The sequence below is a fragment of the Falco biarmicus genome, chromosome 1, assembly GCF_023638135.1.
Source record: "Falco biarmicus isolate bFalBia1 chromosome 1, bFalBia1.pri, whole genome shotgun sequence".
Classification (NCBI taxonomy): domain Eukaryota; kingdom Metazoa; phylum Chordata; class Aves; order Falconiformes; family Falconidae; genus Falco; species Falco biarmicus.
In genome coordinates, this window is record NC_079288.1 from 103,684,986 (window position 1) to 103,708,248 (window position 23,263).

General features: G+C 44.9%; 1 protein-coding gene across 1 annotated transcript in view; it reads left to right on the forward strand.

The window, feature by feature from the left end:
- The first annotated feature begins 8,130 nt into the window (after window positions 1-8,130).
- FRAS1 (Fraser extracellular matrix complex subunit 1) overlaps window positions 8,131-23,263 on the forward strand; it is a 173,663-nt gene continuing 158,530 nt past the window's right edge. The window contains exons 1-2 of the mRNA XM_056355472.1: window positions 8,131-8,366; window positions 12,630-12,661. Of these exons, the coding sequence (XP_056211447.1) occupies window positions 8,300-8,366; window positions 12,630-12,661 (99 nt within the window). The 5' untranslated portion in view covers window positions 8,131-8,299. The remainder of the gene's footprint in view (window positions 8,367-12,629; window positions 12,662-23,263) is intronic.

Genomic DNA, 23,263 nt, shown 5'->3' on the forward strand with positions numbered 1-23,263 from the left:
TCAAGACTATGTCACTAATGAAGTTTGTTTGAAAATCTAATAGGGCCTGCAAGGGGTAAGATGTTTATAAGCGCTGAGAAGGGCATTATGAATAACTGCCTTCAGATTCTGCAGTACTGTTGGGATTGTCACCCTCCAAACCTTGCGTGAAGCTAATACCATAGCCTAAATTCTGCCTGTATGGAAAAACTTGCATTGACTATAATAGGATGGGGGGCGAAAAAAGCTGTTAAGACTGGCTAAAAATACTGTTAGGGATAAACGTGATTATTTTCCAAGTAGTTGTTTCTGTCGGTACCTCAGCTTGCAGGTGTCTGGAGGCTACAGCCCACAACTACACAAAGGGGGAGTTGTGGTAGTGAATTCCTGACGTGGTACCACGCAGGGCTAGTAGTGTTTGGTGCGTGTGCAAGGAGTCTTAATGTTGCTGGGGCCGGGGAGTGGTGGTGCTATGCCATTCACATGGAAAGCTGATTGGGGAGGAGAGCAGTGTCCTTACTTCTTATCACTGTTTTTAGAAAAGAGGAGTTTTATGCCATGAGGGCACAAGGCATGTGGGAATCGGTCCATCAGGGATTTTTATCTGTCCTACTGAGAGGAGGAGGCTTCATGGGAGACTTGATCTCTGTACGCTCAAGGGCTTCTATGGCTTAGTGCTGGCTTTCATCAGTGGCCTTCATTATAAGCTGCTTGTCTTTACAGTTACCCCTACCCCTGGTGGGAAGTGTTCTGCTATTTAGCGAAGGCAACTGCTCGGTTGTGAAGGTTTGGGGAGCAGGGATTGGGCTTTCTGCTAAAAATGCCTGTGAAAAATATGCAAGTAATTGGGAGAGTATTGAATTTCTTAGAGTTAACCCTGTTAAGTTAGATGTGAAGCTCTTTAGCTCCAAGAGTACTTGGAAAACAAGGGGGAAAAGCCAGGCTTCCCAAATTGCCTGGCACTGGGAAATGCTGGGTGAGGGAAGATAAGCTGTTACTGTACCTGGTGACTGTGCAATGCCATACAGTTTTGGTCGCTGGTAGAACTAGGCGGGTGTATGTCAGGGCTGTGGTGTTTGGGAGCTTTTGGTGTGATCCTCAGTGGGGTAGCAGGTGTCCTTTTGAGCCTGTATGGTGTTCTTGTGAGCGTCTTTATGTTAGAAACCTGTGCAGATGGTATTTGCAGCTGGAGTTGTGAAGGACTTGGTATTAGTTAAAATGGAGAAGCGCTTGGAGGACTGTTCTCTCAGCCTAACGAAAGCTTAAAAAACCCCAAAAAAACCCAACCAAACGACCACAACTTAAAGTTTCAGTAAAAATGGTGGTGATTAAAAGTACTTTACTTTTTCCTGAAAGTTTCATCTTGCCAGCAGGAGTCGTCCTGCGATTACATTGCTAGCAGCGCGAACTGAGTCACTAGGAGGAAAAGCGACTGGGGTGGAAACAAGAGAGAAGCAAGACAAAACTTTTTTTTTTTTTTTTTTCCTTCAAGATGCCCCTTCTGCAAAGTCAGGTAAATTTAATTTCCCGGTATTAGTAAAATTGGTTATGAGGAAAAAAAATTTTTTTTGGAACTGCCCTGTATGCAGGCTAGCTACTACTCAAAGCTTTGAGAACAGATGGCACGCTAACAAGGTAGGCAGTGACCTTATGCTAGGGGTGCCCTGTGAAAAATAAAGCTTTATTTCAGGGACTCTGACCCATTCATTGAAAGCATGGCTCCTGCAACAGGGCTTTCCTGAGCCTGCCTGCTCTCAGCTCCCAGGGTTTGTCGGGGATGGGGGGTGGATTTGGGGGACTGGGACAATGAGATAGAGCATTATCCTAGTTGAAGCTCAGTATACACGTGTGACATGTAGTAGAAAGGCATTTACTGTTTCTGCAATGCCTGATGGCCTTTGTACTCTGCGGTTCTGCTGGAAAGCTGCACTGCATGAGTGTGGTTGGTCCCCAAAACTAAAGACCGGATCCATGTGTGGTGCGTAGCATGCGTAGGTGCACATCTGGGTTGGCTGTATGAAGCTGAAACACAGGCACCCTGTGTAGAGAGCCACGCAGTAATTCTGTGCTGGGCACCAGTTTGCAGAAGCGTTGCTTTTCTGCTTCTCAGGGGCTTTCTGACAGGATTATGAACAGGTGATATGGCAGCGAAAGCCCGAGTGGTTCATATTTTAAGAGAACTAGTAATGTTTGGGTTTTCTTATATAAAATCCTTATGACCATCCATTATCAATGCATGGTGCCTTGAAAGAGATGCATTTTTAATGGCCTAATCTCATTGTGTTTTAAAAAATGCTTGTTAACAAAATCTGTAGTACTACATGTAGTGCATAAAGGTGGTGCCTTGTTCCTTGCCTGTGTGCAGAGACATTAGGAAAAGATTGAGTTTCTCTTATTTCAGGAGTGATTTGTGGTCTTGCGTGTTATGTGAAGGGGTGAAATATCTACTAGATGTAGAGCTTCCAGACTCTTCTTAAGGAGTGTCAGTGGCCTTCAAATTGTCATTTCCTTTCCAAAGCCTTTGTAAAAAAAGCTGTTGTAAAGGCTACCTAGCAAGCTGGAGAACTTAAAACTAAAATCAAGGACAGGCATTGTAACAGCGTGTGTGTGTGAGAGAGATCTGGGCTACAGACGCTTAGGTATTTTAAAAGTATATTTTAATGTTTCCGAGGGAGATTGACCAAGTGGGGAGAAGGTCAAATTAATAATCTCAGAAGAGTGACTTAAAGGCATCCTGTTAAAGACACGTCTGTCCTTCTCAGATACATGTATTGCTAAATCAGTTATGTTTACCTCTGACAAAAGGCTGACTGAAACAGAATGTATAGTAGTCAAAATGGCTGAGGTCTGTCGGGCTTCGTGTGGCGTGAGAGAGAATTTAATCTCCCAGCTTTACTGCAATATTGCGAAAGGAAGTTGTTTTCTCTTTGGTCACATAAAACCCATTCAGTGCTTGATCTTACACCTAGATTAGAGGAAAAAAAAAAGGATTATTTTGTAAATTAAATAAATCCTTCATCCTTCTGGGTCATATGATACCATCTGTGAACAACCGTGAACGCAGTAAAGTCAAGCCAAACTTCTACTCGATGACAGTGTCTCGACATGTTAGGGAATGAGTGTTAAGTCCTCTCCCCAAAAAGCTTGTGCCACTTTATACGACGTTTATTTACTTTTCAGATGAGAACTGTGAATTGCTTATGGCACAGTTGCAGCCTCTGGCACGTTGTTGGTCTGTGCCAAGTAAAACATCCACCAGCAGAGATTTTCATTCAACTTTGACAGGGCTTGCTTCAGCACAAAACACTCTTATCAAAGATGAATTGGTTTTGCTATTTAATATTGATTAGGAGACTTGCATCTGGTATGCCCTCTAACTGCAGGGAAGGAAAGAAGGTACAGTGTAACGGTGGTGGTGGTGGGTTGTTCGTACCTGTAGCTATTGCTTCCTTTACCCTCAGTTTTCTCTATGGAGAAAGCCATCTTGCAGGGTTTTTTCCTCCCAGAGATGCTAAAAAGCTCTGGTCAGCACTGGAACTGTTACTCATTGAAGAAAGTTTGTTTTACCATTCTCTGGACTTAAACAGATCAGCTTGGTCTATTCCTGCTCTGTCTTCTTTAAGAATAAGATGCCAAAAAAAAATTCAGTTACGGCAAAATTCTGCTCACAGGACAGGCTGGCAATGTTAACAATAGGAGAGCTGTGCAGAGGGTAGATTCTGGCCTCCTGTTTAAATTCGTTTCACAGAGGAGCAATGACCAGTTTGATCAGAATTTAGAAGTTCAAAGTAGTTAAATGTAATAAGTCTTAAAAAACATAGATAACTCATTTCTGTAATTTCTGTAATTGAGCAGTCTCAAAGAAGGGAGTGCATATTTACATCAGGCAAAATCTGGAAGAATTTTTTAACTGTAAGAACTGAAGCGTCAGGAATTCTGGAAGTGGGGAAGTCAGAAAAATACATTTCATAATTGTCTACTTCTCAGGTTTTTGAATTATCCCAGAAAGCAGCTGGCTTGATATGAGTACAGGGCTCCATCAGAGTCTACTTCTGTCTGGCAGGTTCCTATCTGAAGGTTGCAATCTTCTTTGGAAGGCTTAACCCATAGATTTCAGAGTATGGACCACGTGGGCTAAATTCTAAGAAATTCAAAAGATCCTGAGCCAGCAGAGCTGGAATGAGATGGATGCTTTTCAGAAACATGTTTCTTCAGCTATTCTGAGTAAGTCTGTGCCAGCACATGCCCAGCTCTCAATGAACGTAAGTTATGCCTGGCTCGAATCACTCAAACCAGTGATTTGCATGCCAAGCTGAAAAACAGATCCTTAACACCAATGTGCATAAAATTGACCTCTGCCTAGAGAGCTGATAAAAGGAGGGTTGAAAACGGTTTATTCCTACAACCTCAGTGACTTTTTGTGCCACTAGTTCAAAGATACATGGCAGCAGTTGGCTCATTGCTTTGCAAGGTGCACCCTTCAAGCTTTCAGTCTTAGCACAATCTCATATTTCTCCAGACAGTCTGAAGCTTATTTTGTAATTTCATTTGCTGTTAACTTGTAAATAGATGCAAAACATAAATGCTGCTTTTGTATTCAATTAGGAGTGTTGTGGGGTTTTTTCAAAGAACAAAAGGATGTGAAGGACAAGACTTTTCAAAACTTTGAATTTCTGAAACTGTGTGGGAGGCCTTGGTGCAAAACTTGAGAAATGTTTTCTTTTAAATGCATGTTTTCTTTTCCAGAGGGAAAAGCTCCTCATTCATACTGTGGAACAAGTAAATTTCCCAAACTATGTAAATTATGGATCTTGGGTTCTTCTGACTTTAACAGCTTTTTTGGGACAGTGTTTAATATTAATGTGAGTTAATTTTACGGTCATGTCAAATGATTTAAAACCTGTAACACCATCTGACCTGACAGATAGTGGCAAAATACCCACTCTCCATGTGACAGAAAATCTGCTTTTTCAGGTCTGGTGAGACCAGAATGGCGTGAATTCTGACAAAGAGGTGTTTTGCTTCCCTGTGTGGGTACTACATTGGTGAGGCAGGGAGGAATCAACTTTAGCCTTTACTATTCTCCTGTGTTGCACCAGGACTTTTCTTGCAGTCTGAAATAGCTTTGTCTAGGAAAGGATTCCCTCAGGTATCACAGGGCTTATGTTGCTCAGCTTGGATCTTTCTTTTCTTGCCTGCTGGCTATTAAAATATGCCTTAAGGAGCTGCCTTGGTTGACTTTGAGGTCTCCTGAATTTCCTTCTTACATCCCTCGGTTTCTTAAAGGGCTTTAGGGGTAGTAGCACGTAGTATAGGGCCCAGCAGGACATGGCACAGAGGAAAATGCAACACAGCAGGAAAGCTGGAGCTGGTGGACATTGGCAAGAGCTGGAATATAGGGTGTTCCTGAGGGGGTGAACGGTAGCAGAGACCCCCTGCTGAAATGGGTATGAAAGTAGATATGGCTGGTAAAAAACCACATGGAGTGTGAGAAAGCATAGCAGGTCTGACTTGCCTAAACCTGATTTCATTTGTTAAGACAGTTTGAGCATGTAAAATGTTCTTAGCAAGGGAGTTGGATGCTGGCGGTGTGTTTGCTCTCTGCTCCCAGAAAGCAAAACGTTGCTTTACGGCTGTGTGGGTGTCAGCAATTGTGAACTGCGCAGCAGGACCTGATGGAGAAAAAAGCTGGGGAAATGACAAAAGCAGGATGATGGCATGGGAATGGTGAGCAGGTCGGTACTCTGGAGATGGGGAGAAAAGGAAGAGGGAAAGAGAATTAAGCTCAGAACAGAAGAAAGGAAGGTGGGGAAATAGGGAGGGGGAGGCTGCAGCTGAAGAAGGGAAACACTTAAAAGTGTAGAGAGTAGTAGCAGAAAGATGGACAGCAACATAAATTACTCAAAAAATGTGCAGGTAAGCAGTTTGCTTTGTGGCTTCCCTCTGTGTGTGCATCCTCCCCCTGAAGAAAAGGGTGGAGGGAGGTTGGAATAGATAGCATGGAACTGAGCACAGCAATGAAAGGAAAAGATGAACAAAACTGACCTCCCAAGTACAGTTGCTGTTGCTTAATAATTACTTATTTCTGTCTTGTTCTGTCTTATGTAGTAGGGAAGAACCTATCTTGCTGCTGTTAATGCATTGTTAAGAATCACAGTCTCCCTGAGAGCATGAGCAGGTGATAAGAGTTGAAACAAAAAATTACGTGGAGTGGCATCAATCAGAAATACTGTGTCATACCAGATTATGCTCTCTCTTGGAGCTTTCCTCCTGCTCCGCCTGAAACACTCTGATGCCAGAGGCTGTGTTTCTGTGCATCTTCAGATGATCCACAGCTAAGAGCTCTGCAGTGGTGGTTTGAAAGGAGCCATGCATTCTGGCAAGGTGGTTATATGGCAAGAAAATATTGGCAGCATTGTCGTCGGCTGTCTTTGTTTTACCAGTTGTGAACAGAAAGCCAGGATGGGAAGCAACCAGCAACGTTCCTCTGGGTTGCTGCTTTGTGGATGTGCACCTGGTGAAGAGTGTTCCTATGTGGCAGGCATCTCTTGGACATTACACATCTATTATGTTAATGAACTGTGTATGCGCTTGGCTCTTTTTACCCTTTCCACCTGTTTTGCCTTGCCTAGTGGTCCTTTGAATTTAGTCAAGTTGTCCTGATTTTCATTTGAGTAATTAGAAGGAAATTAGGGCCTGTGTATTAAGTCCTTTCATCACTTCTACTGTATTTGAAATGAACATCAAATATTTGTTTGGTTAGTGTTTGTGTGTGCAGTGGTAGTTACTATGTCTCTCTGCTCCTATTTTTATAGCAAGTACCTCCTGCTAATAGCTAATGAGTATTAGCTCGGTAAAGCAATGAGAAACTCCTCATGCAAATTGCCATTTGAATCTTGGATCGGTGCCATGCTGTACATTTCACTTCTCACATTTGTTGCTGGAATTACGGTGTGGTAATTAACGGCATACAATCATGAAAAAAATTGACCTCCAACTTGGAGTTCAGGATGGTAGTGTTCATTAGAAAATGAATCAAAAATGAACAGATTGAATTACCGTGAGGAATTACTATTAAATTTAGCTGGCATAGTTGCATTTAATAAGACACGCTTTGTTTAATGCGAGCGGGAGAAGGCTGCAGCAGTCCAGCTCTGTATGATTGACCACAACGTGAAAACTGGGATACAGGTGTGAAGCAGGTACATGGAAATTCACTGGGAAAACCCCAGATCTTGTGCATAGACTGGTAAAACTGGGATCACTTTTTCTAGTTCACCTCAGTTTGGAGCTTTTGCATGTAGCAGTTTAATGGCTGCAACTTCAAAACTTGTGGCTGGTTTTCTTTATCCCAACTTCCATGTTGCAGAAGCGTGTGGCAAAGGTGGATCCTGGATCTCCTGTGGAGCATGCAGTGCTGGAGGTGGGAAGTAATATGGTTTTAATGACTGGCCAGGAGCTGGGAAGTGCTGTGGGTGCTGTGTGTGTCCAGAGGGAAGACCCAAAAGAAAGAAAATGTTGTGATTCAAAGAACCGGGCTTGGGTTTTGTGGAGTGCTTCGGTAGTTTTTCTTGGAGTGGTTGATTTTATGATTGCTAATGTGTGAGTCTTCCTTTTATAGAGGAAATCTATATAATGGGTGAAGAGCAAAGGAGCTGAAACTGAAGGAAAAAATCGAAAGATGCTCTCAGCGTGCCAAGAAGACAGCCCTTCCAGTGAACAGACCGTGCCCCTCGGATTTCTTAAACCCTGCCGGAAAAAAGCGAGACCCACACGTAACTGAAGCGAAGCTTCAGCCCCCTTTGAGACAGTGGTCTCCTCTCCAGCCCATCGGTTTGCCACCACCGGGGGGAAGCCGCCGGCCGCTGCCGGCGCTCCCGGGGCCAGCCCTGCGCTGTGCCCGGCCCGGCCGCCACCGGCACCGGCTGCGGGCTGCGCCTCGCCGGGGGGGTGGGGTGGGGGGGCGGAGGAGCGGCTGGGCCGCCCCGCAGCCCCCCGAGGGCCCGGCTGGGTGCCGCCGGCCCCGCCGCTCGGCCGTGCCCCCCCGCAAGGTGCCGGGGAGGAGGGGGAAGGCGCTGCCCGAGGCGGGGCCGGGCGGGGCGGGGGGCGGGCGGGCTACGGCGCAGTTCGTGAGGGGCCGCTGCCGCTTTGTCTGCGGGGAAAGTTTGGCGGCGGGGCGGGGGCCCAGGCGCTGTCCCGGCACCTGCCGAGGGGGCGGCGGGGCCACCCCGCGTCTGCCCGCGGCCGCCCGGCGCGGCGTCTCTGCCTCCCTCCGCTCCCCCTGCAGCCGCCGGAGGCGGGGGGGCAGCGCGGCGGGGCCATGGGCGCCCCGGCAGCCGCCTGGGCGACGCTGTGGCTCCTCAGCGCGGCACTGGCCGCCGCCTCAGGTGAGTCGCTGCGCTGGGCCCCTGCCCCCGTCCCGCGGGCGGTCGGTGCCCGAGGAGAGGCTGAGCGTCCCCCGCTCCCGGCGGATTTGGGGGGGTCTTTCCTCCCTTCTTCTCCCCAGCCCGGGCGGGGGTCCGCCTCCCGCCCCCCGCCATTTTGGCGGCCTTTTCACAGGCGGGGCGAGGGGGGCCCGGGCGAAGCCCAGCCCGTGCCCGGCGCCTCCCGCCTCTGCCCCGGCCCTTCCCGCTGGCGGCGGGTGCCCGCAGGCGGCCGCGGGCTGGCGGGCGCTCCGTGCCGGCGGTGGGGCAGCGTGTCCCGCCTCGGGCAGGGCGGCCCGGCGGTGCCCCTCACGCTCGGCACCTTCTCCTGAGCGCGGGGGGGTGAGGCGGCGGCCCGGGACGGCAGCGACCCCTTTGATGAGCCGAGGGTGGGCTTATCCGTAAGGGCTCTTCGTGCGTGCCCAGAGCCACCGCAGCAGCCGGTGCCCGTGTGTGGGGCGGGCAGAGCTGGGTCAGGCAGCGGCGGGGCGGGGAGCAGGGCCGGCGGGCTCGGCCGTGGGGCGCGGACACGCCGTGCTGTGCCCTTGTCGCCTGCCGGCGGGGCGGCGGTGGCAGGAACTGCGGGGAGCGGGTGACAGTCACCCCCCCGCTCCCGGCCTTAGCGGGTGGCCGGCACCCCCCGCCCTCGGTTTTAGAGCGGGTGGTTGTCACCCACCTCTCATTGGTTTAGTGGGTGGCAGTCGCCCCCCGCTCCTGGTTTTTAGAGCGGGTGGCAGTCACCAGTCACCCCCTGCTCCTGGTTTTAGAGCGGGTGGCAGTCACCCCCTGCTCCTGGTTTTTGGAGAAGGGAGCCAAGATCATCTTTGGGGGCCTCTGTGGTGTGTGTGGATGTGGGTCTGAGAGCTCTGAGGGTGCCTTGGTGGGCATCGAGCACTGGTTTCTTCTGTCATTAAAAAAAGTATCTGGGACAGACTTCTAAAAAAGTGCAAGGTTATTATCTTAATGGTGCTGTCAGGCAGTAAAGTTACTGATGTTTCAGGTTTGGGAGTGTAGTGTGGCTGTGTTGGTGCTCGGAGGTTGTTTTCCAGCTTTTCCTTTGACTACGTGACTGTAGGCTGTGGATTTCCAAAGTGGCAGGCTCCCCAAATGCCGCTCCCGCCGGAACACAAGTCCCACTTGCATTTGTTGTCTTAGTGAATAACAGTAATTAAAAATAGCTGAGTGTATGTGAGCTGAGGAGCTGCGAGATACAAATTTGGGATATTAACTTGTTGGGTAGTAATCCGAGAGCCTTAACTTTAAAAAAAAAAAAACCACCAACACCTCCAGAAAGCCTCCACACCAGAAAACTGCCAAGCACCTGCTTCCACAATGCCAGACTCAGAAACACTGAGGCAGAAAGTTTGGGCATTTTTTTCCCAAGCTTCTTCAGTATGTGAAAGGCAATTAAGATCATTTGAGAAGAACCTTTCAGGTGAGTTTTGCAAACAGGTGTTAATCACGCTGGTGACATGGAGTTACAAGCGAGGCAGGACACTATAACAAAGAGCGATGTCACTTAATGTGTGTGATGTCTCTGCTGGCTCACAGTTGGGGATAAAAAGTAGCTAGAAGGTATTTGTCACTAAGGATTTTCAATGTTGTGTAAAGATGGGTGATATGCTAGTATCCCCCTTGGTGACTTGTGAGGGAGTGAAATATGTCTTTGCTTTAAAGGAGAGAAAGAATCAGATGCTCGGTGTTTGCTTTCTAGTCCCACATGGCCTGGTGTGAGCCTCTCCACAGAGTGCAGCAGGGTCTGTGGAGCTGAGAGAGAAGTTTTCGAAGGTCTCTCACTCCTGCTGTTGCCTGCCTGGGCTATTTGAGGCAGCTGCTCTCTCCCTGTGGCCTTGGTCCTTATTCTGTGCTCTAGCCTGATAGCTGATGAGCTCTGTGGCACGTGGCTGCTCTTTCATGATGTGTTCATAGTGCCTGGCACAAAGGGCCCTAGATGTAATTACAGCCTCTTGAAGCCAAAGTAGGAAACGCTGGTGATTTTTTGTTGTTAATAGTTTTCCCCAGTCTCCTTCAGGTTTTCAAATCCTCACTGGGGGCTCTGAGTCCATATTTCACATTTTAGGGTGTCAAGCATTGTTACTTTGTTATGTTGGTACTTCTAAGGAGCTATAGCTGTTAGTGTGCAAAAAAGAAAGGGCAGCCAGCCCTTTTTTAGGAGTAGAACAGTTGAGTTGTGCTGGTTTTAAGTAACTGGTATGAAGTTGGGTGTGGGGTTTTTTTTTTCTTATGCCTTCCAACAGTATGTGACCTTGTGTTTGGTGCTGAATTTTGAGGTGTGGCTGGATGGCGAACCTTGAAATTATCCTCTCTTGCCTAAAGAAGAGTGTGGGGGAGGAGAGATGTGAGGGGCGGGAAGCTAAATGGTATTTGAAAATCAGTGGTTTATGATGAAGTCAAGGCATGGTTAAGTATTTGGGTCTTTTTTGTTTCTGTAAACACAGTTTTGCTACGCAGGTCAAGTGAATAAATGAACAGGTAATTGCTGGGAGTCTGAGCTGGGCTGAAGTAACTTGGCAGCACCATGAATGTGCAGAGCTCACTTCTCAAACGTTCAGTGGTTAGCCGTGGGGCGGTGGGGGTGGGTGGGTGGGTACTATGCGGGTGTGAGTGTGAAACCCGATATTTCAACATGTTAGTCCTCTTTGGTGCTTGGTCTGTGCATGTGATGGGTAGGGCTCCATTTGTTTACTGTCAATACCAGTGGAGAGCTATCTGCTAAATGTAAGAGAAACATCACTGGGCTCTTGTGGCTCATCTTCTTGGCTAGGGAAAATAATTCCTGATGGTACCTCTGCAGCCTCTTGTAGCTGAGCTGAGGATGGGCTCAAAGGAGGAGCTTTAGATTCGAAGCAGTGTAGCTCCAAGGTTTTCTCTACAAATTTGTCTAATCTGCATTTTATGGGAAACACCACTCTTTGACAAGGAAATTCTTAGTTCTCTTAGTGGTCTCTTGAGGCACCTTTTCCCACATTCTTTTCTCTTTTAATCTTTGAGTTTCTTGGGTTGCTTTGGATTTCACATTCTTGTCACATTTTTGGTAGACAGATGTGTGTAGTAGTTTGAGAATGGCTGTTTCCCAGAAAATCAATGAAAGAACTGTCATTCAACTTCATGGTTTTGTTTTCTAACCTCTTATTTGATTTATTAAAATAGAATATAGAAAATATTCTTGAATGGGTGTCTATCTCTCTCACTTGCTTGGAGAACCCTTCTCCCAGCCGGCAGTGTTGGTGGTGAGGACTAGGAAGACTGAAGCAAGAGAGTCCCTTGTGCCTGTCATTAGATGAAGTGTGACCCGTTGCCCATGGAGAAGTGATTTAGGAGCAGGAATTCACACTGGCTCTTCTTGCCATGATTGCATTGCGTATAATCATGTGCTTATTTGTTTCTCCTATAAATGGTAAAAGGATTTATAGGAGCACAGAGAAGAGACTGCTCTTTAGCATGCAATTTAAATGGCGTGCATTTTTAAGGCCCATATGTTGCCATTGAATAGCTGTGGCTTCCCTTTGAGTGAGTGCTCAGGCAGTTATTCAGTTACAGTTCTGAGCTTCGTCTTGTGTGTACGTTGTGAGAATTCCCATCTTTTTGGGCGCAGCCTTTGTGACAGTGGAGGGAGGGAACATATGCCCCTTGCATGAGTGGCACCAAATGTCTTAATTTCTCATCCATCTGCGAGAGTGTGAGTGGGAATGGGTTGTGATACTAACCTGTCCAAAAGTGGGTGGTTATTTGTGATGGTGCAGTCACAGGTTAGCGTCTGCCCCTGTTTTACTACTTTGCATTCTCCCATTCTCTTTGACTATTGTCTGTGCCTTTGACTTCCATATGAGAGAGATTGGGCAACTTCTTGCAATTATAACGCTGTGGTGCTTCATCAGTGGTTTGGTGAGGTGCTGCAGAGGCATGTGCTAACCCCTTCTTGAAGATCAGCTGCATTATTTTGGCAGATCTACCCTTTCGTCTCTGCTTTGTTTGTGCCACTCTTCAAGTTTTTGAGTCCATCTTTGCCAGAGTCCCTGATGCTGCAGTCTGAAGGTTACCCAGAGGTTGTCCTGCTGCATCAAAACTGCATTTTTTTTTTTGTGGCTGGCAAGTGCATGGTGAGACGTGGCTGCTCAGAGCTGCTCATATTGTTGTGTAGCAGGTTCACTGGGGAGTGTGCTGGTGTTACTCGCTTCTAATCTATTTTATTTTTTTGTCCCACAGGTACCTGTGTCTACCAAGGCTTGTTGTATGAGGTAGGTAAGCTTGAATGTGTTACGCTGGGGAAGCGTTTGAGAAGGTGCTGTTGAACTTGACTCTTATTCCTGGTTTTTGTCACTCCTGCAACTGGAATGGCTGATCTTGCAGCAGGTTGCAGAGCTGTGAGCCTTCAGCCTGCTGGAAAACAGCAGCAAAAGAAAGATACTGCTCTCAGAGAGGTTAGCAATTCTCCAGCCCTTTAAACCCAACCACTCACCTTCCCAGCACAGCTCTGCCTGCTTCTAATTGGGCCTCCTTCGTCCAGCATGTGAAAGGATGTGAGAGATTTCAAGGTTCTTAGTAGCCATACGAATCATAAACATGCGATCCTAGGCAGGATCGAGATTGTTTTGTAAAATGTCACTGTAATGCCAGGGTATGTTCTGTGGGTATTAATATTAATGACAACCATTTAACATCTTTTCCTCTCAGCTGATTATGGTGAGTACTGTGTGAGTACTGACTCTTCTTTATAGACCCAAAGTATTTTCTTTTACGGTCCTCCCCTTTGCGTGTACATAATCCATGAATAACTTCGTACAAGAATCACAGTTTTTAACAATTCATAAACAGCATTTTGCTCTGTAACATTTGTCTGCCTTGCTTTGGTACTCTGTGCTGAAAGGAAACAGCTGAGAAACTTTACATTTTTGGAGTGCTTCTGTACCTGCCTCTGCTCCCACAGCAGACTTGCTCAGGGATTTGTTACCATAGGCTGGGAGGCAGCATGCAGCAGCTGTTGGGGAAAGCCTGAGTTTTTATTTCCCTTAGAGCTCTCCAGCAAAGCTGGATCTGCGCTGTGTGTGTGTGACACATGACCACTGGGTATCTTCGAAATAACTGATGGCAGGTGGTTCCTTTGGCCTTCCAACACAGACTCAAGCCCTTGGAAGTTTTTCTGCTCCAAGAAGGGAATGTCAGGGTGATTGCTGGAGGTGAATGTTTTTGGTGGGTGGCTTGGGAGGAAGTGGAAGCAGGATAAATGTGTTTTGCTCCTCTTAATAATGCACTGCGGAGCATCAGTGTCTTAACAGCAGTTGGAAAGTTTGTCTGGATTCCAACTTCAGTAAACTGTATGGCAGGTCGCTTTCTGCTGAGCATCGCAGCTCAGTAAGGGCAGCATCAGAGCTGAAGGGTTAGCAGGCGAGGGGTTTCATCTGTCACTGATTACAACTGGCATGCCAGTCACAGATTTATTTTTTTTTTTTTCTTTTTCATTTTGCCTTTTGTGTTTCCTTGATGTTCTGATGTTGTGTTTTTTTGGTCTGCTCTTTCTTTCACTGTTGATGTGTTTGAAGTGCTAGTGCATGTCTCCGTAATATCTTGCTGTAGGATTTGTACATAAAGACTCTGGGATATTCTAGGTTAGATGCTTCCTGTTTAAAGAACTGGCTCACAGTGTCCTTGACTTTGTCTTTATCTCTGTATTTAGTAGGATTATTATATGTTTATTAATAAACAACTTCTGTAACTGTAGTGGTTTTCATTAGCTGTCGAACAAGAGGATTGCCCAGCAGTAAAATGCAGAGCAGACATAAAACTGGTGTGAGTATACAGTTGGCATTTATAATCAAGTAAAACTTGAACAATTCAAGCTTGTCATTCTTGGACCAAGGACCTATACTGTCTCCTTGTCGCTGTCATGTCTGAAGATGTGCCTGCCTTCCTGTCTGAGTGATGTTTGCTGCAGGAACAGGCCTTTGCTTGCTTTTCCATGAGTATTTTGATATTTCTTCCATTTCATGTGCACTAATGTAACAACTGTTGATTACTGTTTGGGACTGAATATAGATCAAAGGAGAGGCTTTGTGGCTTCAGCTAGCAATCTCGGAACAGGTACTAAATCCACATTGTTTTTGACTCGGATGGGGAAAATATCACATGCAGTGCACCAAGCCCGCAGGCTAGGTTTGTCTTCCTCTAGTGCTGCTTCACAGGCTTCTTTGGGTGACTGTTTTCCCTGAGAAAGCAGGAACTGCTCAAGCAACCATGGGAATTACAGATGGAAAAGAACCTTTAATAGGACTTGCCTCATTCCCTGGTTTGTGTCGCTCCCAACAGCAGTATTGGAGTTGACTTTGTTAAGTGTGGTAGAAATCAAACGCTAAGGATAGCGTATGAGTGATTTTAAGGCAGTTAGTACTTGCAGATTTCTGGCATGTAGCTGTGATAGAGCTGCAGAGCTTGTCTTGCCTTCCCAAAAAGCTGCTGTCTCGGAAAGGTCAGTTTTGAAGTAGAAGATGACAAGAAGAGCAATCCTGCCACTGCCATCATTTCAGTTCCAGCAGTTTCCCTGGCTTCAGAGTGAATGTTGTATTCAAAAAATAGGAAATCTGAAGACCTGTATGTGAGACAGTTGCTCTGTTTATTAAACTTAGTGCTTGTAAAGCATCGCTGCAGCTGTCTGAAATGGAGATTGGGAGCTATTGCCTCGTGGCTTTGCTGGTATAATTGTGTTTATTGGAACTGAGAGGAAAGGTCTTTCTGAATCACTGGTTTGGGATTCTGGCGGTGCAAGCTGAAATGTCGTATCTGTTACACTGTTACCTTAATGAACACTCCCCCCCTGCCCTGTTATCCCAGGTCACGAGAAAAGTAAAAGCCTGTTTTGCCTGTAATCTATGTCTGTCTGTTGCTGTTTAATCTCTCCTAAGACTGGTGGGAGCTATGTTCACAGGCCTTTTTGCTGGGGCTGGTGAGAATTTTGTGGAGTCAGTGTTGTGCTCAGGATGGCGGTACAAGGCAGTTCTGCCAGTTCTTGCAGCTGGACTTGCTGGGAGCTCCAAGTGGGTCACTTAGTGGAAATGTCTCAGTGGGTACGTTTTGAGCTGGTCGGTGTGTAATCTGCTGCGTGTATCTCTCGCTGTCTGTCTTTCTGAAGCAGATATGCTTGCATTAACACAGACAGAATAATCTATGGAATGGGACAAAAATGGCACTCCCGTGACAAGTTCAGTCCTGTTCCGTTGGATTAGTGTACCTGCTTGGTAGCGTGAATGAAACAGTCTTTACTACAGCAGAGAAGAGCTTTGATCTGTTGGTTCCCCAAACTGTTGCCCAGCCTCCAAATGTCGTTGGTCTTGGACTTGAGCTTTTCATATTGCTGCTGGGTGTTTGTTTTTTTTGTTTTTTTATTGACTTTTAAATTTTGTAGACCAGGAGAGAGGCAAGAAGCTGGGCAGGGGAAACAGAGAGGGACAGATGGATAATTATTTCTTCAGTAGATATCAAAGCCCCTTGTGCATGCAGCAGCTGCAGAATGAGCCTTTGTACCTTGATTATAGTACCAAGAGGAGGAAGCTGGTGGTAACATGGAACAGTCCCAGGTTTTATAAGTGAGTGTGAGGAGTATTGGTATTATCAGCTAAACCAAAAGGAACATGTAAAGCACAGCTTCAAGCTGTGGCTTGACAAAATTGAACTGTGAGATGGTGTGGGGAAGGGATTTCATTCAGCTATTTTTTTTTTTTTTAGCAGTCTTTCCCTTAGCATTGTGCCAGAGCAGTATGTGACTGATCTGCCTCGTGTGGCCGAGTTGGATGGGGTGACAGGAGTAGACCTGAGTGACTTTGCCCATACCTGAGGTGCTCCCTATGCTGGTCGTGTGAGGTGGGCTGTGATCTGAGAAGCTGGTGTGTGGGGAGAGGCTGTGTCCCAGCCTGGGCTGTGCGCTGCGGGTGGGAGCTCTGGCTCAGCTCGCCGTGCTGGTCTTCTCTGCTGTCGGCTGCGTGGTGGCTTACGCTGCGTTTTACAGGTCTGGGTCCCTGATTTATGTCACAGATGGGTGTGACAGCAGGATTTGGCTGTGGGATTTCTCTCTAGCCATGTGCCCAGAGGGGAGCAGAGAAGCAGGCTGGGGGACAACTTTATGGTTTTAGCATTTGTATATGACTTTGGAAAGTTACTCGTAAAAGAACGTGTTTGATGAAGAAATGCCAGTGACAGGACAAATGTGTGAGCGAAGGATGTCATCTCTATACAATCTGTTCCAGAGGAGGATTGTGCCTTCTGGGTGTGTTTGCTTACAAACTCTTTGCTTGCTGAAAAGAGCTTTTCCAAATGACAAGAAGGCATTGGGCCAAACACTGCAGCCTCACCTGATGGCTCCTGCCTGGAGTGGCAGCATCCCAGTATGCCTGTGGCACCAACAGAGCTGTTGACAACCTCCAAGAGAAATCCCTACAAGCTCTTTTTTGGTGTTAAACTATGGTCAGAAACACTGTTTCTTTTCAGTGTCTCCTGTTACTCAGGGTTTTTCTTGGTGTTCCCTGTCCAAGTAGGTGAGCTGTTACTGGGTTATTGTAGGAATGCCATTTGGTGCAGAAGTCTCTGAAGTCACTTGAAAAATCTTTGGTGCGTAAGTCAAACATTTTAAGTGTAGCGAATGCAAGCACTGCAAAGTTGGTTGAGTTGTTAACGCTGCAAAAGTTCTGCATCTTGCTTGCTTGACTTAGCTGCTTGTATGCCAAGGGTCAGCTTGTGCTCATGTGTTTCCTCAGAGGAAAAACACATCTCTGTTTGGTTTCCAACTGTGCTGAGGAGGTTCGTGTTCCTCCCTCTGTATTCAGCTTTGAGGGAGTCTTCGGATCCATACAACAGGCACAGCCGCTTTCTTAGCAAAGAAGAAAACACACGTTATTATTATATTTTTTTCTTAGGTGGAGGGTAGCATAGGTGGGAATGAGCAGACCTTTGTGCTGCAGTGAAAGTAGGTTTGTGTGAGAGGTATTGATCAAACCCATGTGGGCATCTTTATGCCAGCTGGCTTGTGCCAAGAAGTGTTTACATACAGTCCTGGGAGAAGAGGGGAAGCATGGGGCTGTGAATTAAGGTGGGAGCTGTTTTAAATGGAAAGTGTGACTTGATAAATGACACTTTGTGTTTGGTAGGTGCTGCAATAAGGAAGAACATTTCCAGCTGAGCAATCTCCAGTGAATTTTTAATTTGTCTGTGTTAAAACATGGATGTTGTCTGTTGCAACAGTTGCTGGTAATGCATGTGAGGAGGAATTTCTGGACTGGCAAATTTCTTTGGAAGTTTCATGAAACACATATGGGGCTTTTTTAACACTACATAGCACCAAACAAACCAAGCAGCTTTTCTTGAAAAGATTTTTTTTTAATCTTGGAGTTTAAGTGAAAATTATGAACAGAATAATAAGCCCTAACTTAATCCACAGTAAATGCTACTGTACTTGTGCTTCTTCCAAATGTTTTGCTTCCTTTTTTTGTTTTGAAACTGCCTGAAAAAGCATTCAAGTTAATTAAAATGCTTAGTTGACTTGAACATCCTAAAAGAAGAAACTTTGGGTTTAGCAGTCAGTCAAAAGAGTAACATGCCTTCTCCAGAAAAGGAGAAAAAATTTATAGGTCTTGAGATAGTTCAGTTTTTCATATTCTTTAATTCTGCTCTGCAGTCAGTCATGGTAGAGGTCAGAAAATAATAAAAAGAAAAAAATAATCACATGCTGACAGAACTATTGTATCAATACAACTTCCATGCGCTCTATTAGATCATCAACTTAATGTATGCATTAGCTGTAATTTTTTATAAATACTTGCAAGGAGCTGGACTGACAGGGGAGAACACCAGCAAAAGATAAGGAGATAAAATGGTGGAGGCATGGAGCTGTGTTATGCTACAGATACCTGCTTGCTCAGCTTGAGATGTTTTTTACGTATTTGCCTTTGGCTTATTTAGTTCATTTCAGTGACAAGTGTAATCACAGTGGAGAAACAAAGTGCTAGTTTCAAGTTCTGTGTCTGAAGGAGAAAAGTGCATGGAAATATTGATGCTATTGTGACAACAAAACAGTTTGAAATATCTGACATGACTGACTGCATTAACATGTTCTTGTTCAATAAAAAGTATCCCTTTAAATCTTCTGATAAACTTGATAACACCTTTCAGTTACATGTGTGCATTTTGTTGTCAGGCAAAAAGAAAGCTGATTTTATGCTTTTTAAATCGGATTTCTGTTTTCATCTGTAGTTTGTGCTGAGTCAGAAATAGGAGGGGAAATATAATAAATACAAAATGCTTTTGGTTGTGGGTTTGTTTTTTTTCCAAATCTTAAATCTCACACTCTAGATAGCTTGTATTCTGAATAAATTTAGTTATTATTTATAATAAATGTTAGCAGGTGCAGAGCCCCTACTGGTTGGGAGATGTTCCAAATTAGCAATAGAAAATGAGCTTCACTTTAATATGTTTAGAAGGATAACAAGTTACTACTGAAAAATGAGATCAGAATCGAATAGTTCAGTTGAAGGTTTTGCTTGCTAATTTTTGTAATGGTCAAAATGGCTTTGTAGTTTGGTTTTGGGCATGGGTGGTGGTTGTTTTTTTGTGTGTTTTTTTTTTTTTTTTAAATAATGTAATTTAAATGCCACTATTTAGCCTGGGGGTACATCCTCAGCTCCACCAGGGAACAAACCTATAAATTTCTGTTTATAATATGCGTATAACACTTGGTAGCTATAAACTCTAGTTTACAGCAGCATGAATCTCCTTTCTGTAATGTTCAAATGAACATTTTACAGAACACTGTTATATTACCCAGTTTGCTGCAGGGGTTCCTCTTCGAGCAGCATGCACTCTGCACTCTTGATTTGCTCTTTTGCGGTCTCCCACATTGATATGATTAGTAGGGAGGTAATGAGTTATTTGTGTTGGAGGCTTGCAATGTCGAGGTCACTTTTTCCTGCTGTTGCAGGGTGGATCTATTCTTGTAGACATGAGTTGACTAATATCCTATATGTGATAATTTTTATTTAGTGAACAGATAAAATCCGATGCCATGACTCTCCCAGGACTTCAAAAAGTAGTGATGGAAGGACTGGGGGTGTTTGGTGCAGCAGGAGCCTGATTGTGCTGTAGTGTTGTGCAGTCTTTTAACCTGTTTAGAGCAACCACATAACGCTGAATAATTGTTTTATGCGGTGTGTAGGGCTTGATATCCAACTTATCCTTGCTTTGTGTGGCTATGAATAGAAGTGCAAGGTGATGGAAAGTAGACATCTCAATTTACGTGACCGGTATGCAGTTAATGTTTATTAATATAATAATGAGCTGCTTCTCATGTAGAAATCCCTTCTGCTTGTGGGTTTTGGAAAGCTGAGATCAACTGAACATCAAAAATAAAGACAAAAGTGTTTTTTGAATAAAGCATGTGCTGCATGTGTGTTCCTTCTTTGTGTTCCTTGAAAATAACAGTATAATATAGAGGAATGGGGGTAGGCTCTTCATTTCGCAGTACCAGGTAAAACAAGCTTAGCTGTAAGATGGTTATTCCCCTGAGGATATAGTGAATTTTTGTCTCTTAATCAGTAAAGAGGTGTTTTTGTGGACCAAGGCACACATTTTAATATGTAATTATTACTGTTTTATATGTTAGTATTCTCATACAGAAGACTTCTAAATGTGATTATTATTTTTTTTGTCTGAGAAAATGAACTCTCATTTTATAAGGAAACACAACACTGGTTAGTGTAGCAGAGAATTGGTATGTTCTAGAATTACATTTATTTTGTTTTGTAGCAACTTGAAACTTGTTCTGAATACTAAATAACACATAAATGAAAACTGGAACCTACTCATGTTAGTTGTATATCTCAGTATAAGGGGTTCGATGTAGCACATACAATCAGTACAGTTTGCATATCAGTGGGTTTTTTAGTTCCTTTTTCACTTTCATCTCTTAAAAGAATTCCTGTGGAGATCTAACAACCTTACACAACTATCAGCTCTATTAAACACTTCTGTAATGAGGAAATGTTGGGAGTCAGGTGTTAAAATCTCTTAAAAACCCAGAAGGATCTACTTAAACTATACCCCTACCCTACTGTAAACAGAGGCGAATTCCAGTTTAGTTGGAAAACTATGGCCCTGACCCAGAGCTCTCCAGCAGCTCTGTAAGCTGTTGCCTTTCGTGGGTTTTCATGTTTCAGGAGTGCTGTGAGGGTATTCGCACATCAGAGCTGAACTGTGCCTTTGCCTGTGGAAGGGTAAAAGCTGCTGCTCTTACTTGCTGTGTCTGTGTTTCCATGAAGAAAGCAGCAATGGACACAAGTTGCAACTGAAGGGCTGTTCATAATACGAAAGACAAATTCATACAACCCCAACTTTGTTCAACAGCTGCCTGTATGTTGCCCTGCGATGGATGCAGAAGTAGATAAATACAGGGAAGGGGCAGAGCATGGCTAGGCTCCCCTGACTGTGGGGCCAGGCACTTTTCTCCCATGGCTTGGACCTCTTGTTGGTCTTGCAGAAGAAGCGTCTTTTGGTTCCCGCAGCCCCTGTGTCTGGGAGCAGCAAGCTGCACCTGTAGGGCACCCTTTTGTTTTTTCCAGGCACTGCTCTCTGAGAGTAGCCTTGTCCCTCTTCATGGGATATCTAAGCAGTGCTGAGGCAGGCTTTTCTCCATCGAGCACTGTGCCTTAATGTTTAACCTGATCCAACTGAAGCACGAAGCTGGTGGCTTTGCTTACCCTGAGATGATTGTTCTGCCATACTTGCCCAAGATAGGTATTTAACTGCTCGCTCCACAATGGGCTGCAAACTGTGTGAATGGGATCTCATGTGCTGGCAGTCCAGAGCCCAGCGGTGAAGTCATGGTCCACCTCTGTTGTCTGTGTGTGTTTAAGAACAGCCTTTGGCCTCTGGTTTGAAGCTGTGGGCTGCTTTTTCTAAACATTCAGGCACATGCGGTGCTTGTGGCAAAAAGATTTTTGGCAAAAAGTAACTCGTTACTTTAGAGAGCGCAAAAGAAACATGGACAAATTCATAAACTAAGAGGCAATTCTGCGGGTTTTGGGGCTTTGGAGCTTTAATCAGATTCTAGGCTGTCCACAATGAATTTCTGCAGCCTGTGGGGTTTTTTCCATGAAGGTGTGAATGCCTTCTGGCTGTAGTATTCTGCTTCAGGGGTCTTTCCTCTTCGTCCCCTGTCCTGGCTGGTGAAAGACTCACACTTTAATCTTCGCTGTGTTGTGGGAGGTGATCTGGCATCAGCCTTGTTTGGAGATCAGGGTCTTTACAAGAGCTGCCCTGTTCCACATTTTCCATTTCAGTGATCTTCCTGGCTGATAGCTGTTCATCCACAAATGCTGACTTAAGTAGATGATTAACATTTAATAACACAGTTATAGGAGCTATATGCCAGAGCCTTGGCAGGCAATGTCGGATTTCTCATGGATTCATTCATGAGGACAACAATTACCCAGCATTTATAAATTCCACAAGTCATTGTGCCTTCCATCTTTCCAGATGCATTTGAAGAACCTTGTTTAGGAAATAATGTCTCTTAATTTGTCATTTACTTTTCCTTTTTAAATTCCTAGTGTGAAAATTTCCCTTTTCCTTTGCTAGGTCACTTCCTCCTTCCTTCCCGCTCCTTAACCCTATCAAAATTTTTATCAGGTTTCCCATTTTATTTTCTCTTTAGAGTAAGTGTTGCGATGTCTAGTTAAGTGGTAAGGGAAATGGCAGAAATCAGGTTTTGCCAGTGGAAAAATCCTATAATGCATTAAAAGTTGAGACCTGTGGGCAGCGCAGAGTGATGTAGCTATAGAAAGGTGACAGCTTATGTCAACTGGGGATTTGCCTCAAATACAGTTTCTCACTGGGCTGAAATGGGCCACAAACTGTTGTCATACTGGTGTGTGTGCCTAAACTGGGCCCTGCATGGAAAATTTTCCTCTTCTCGGTTTGGAAGTAAAAGCGCCAGTTTGGGAGTTGGAAGCAGTGTCCCACAGCTGATGAAAATTGGGAGAAAATAAAATAGCTGTCTCTGTAGTGGGTTATATGATAACAGCAGAAATGGAAAATGGTGCTTATCAAATCCTTAGATTTATTTATATTCTGCTGGTGTTTACAAAGGCATAAGCCAGCACAATTCTTTGTGGAGCAGTGAAATATGACTGCAGTTTACATGAGAAGCAGCTTTGTTCAGTAGGTTTATGTGCACATACATGTGTATGAGGCTTGGCCCTTTTATCTGAGGGGCTTTCAGTTGTGCCGGGCAGCGGCAGATCTGCACGCCACAAGCAGAAGAGGCAAGAGGACATTTGGGTTGGAAGTCGCAACCTGCTTTTCCAGAAGAGATTTCGTTGTATCGTTCTGTGACAAATGTGACACTAGTTTTGAACGATCAGCTCTTGCTTTGCTTTTCTTCTTGCTTGTGTGAATTGGAAATGACAGCTCACTTGAAAGCTGATTTTCCCTCTCTTCAACACAATAATTCAAAGCTGCAGAAATCACACGGTGGGGCACAGTTCTAGAGATGGTCATCTTGCTGTTTTTATGGGCTACTCAAAAATCTGTAATCATATTCCAGGAACGTAATGTCAGTGTTTATCAGATGACTTTTAAAGGTCTTTGAAGTGATCAAGGAAGTCAGTATCATTTTAATTATCCCCTGACAACATTTTACAGAAATGGTGTTATATATATATTTATACACACAGACATACATAACTATATACTTTTATATATATGTGTGTTGTTATATATATGCACACTCTGAATATACAGGTGCATCAGTACCTTTAAGAGAGCGAAAATGAAGACAGAAGGCTAGAGCAACAAAGTCAGGAGAA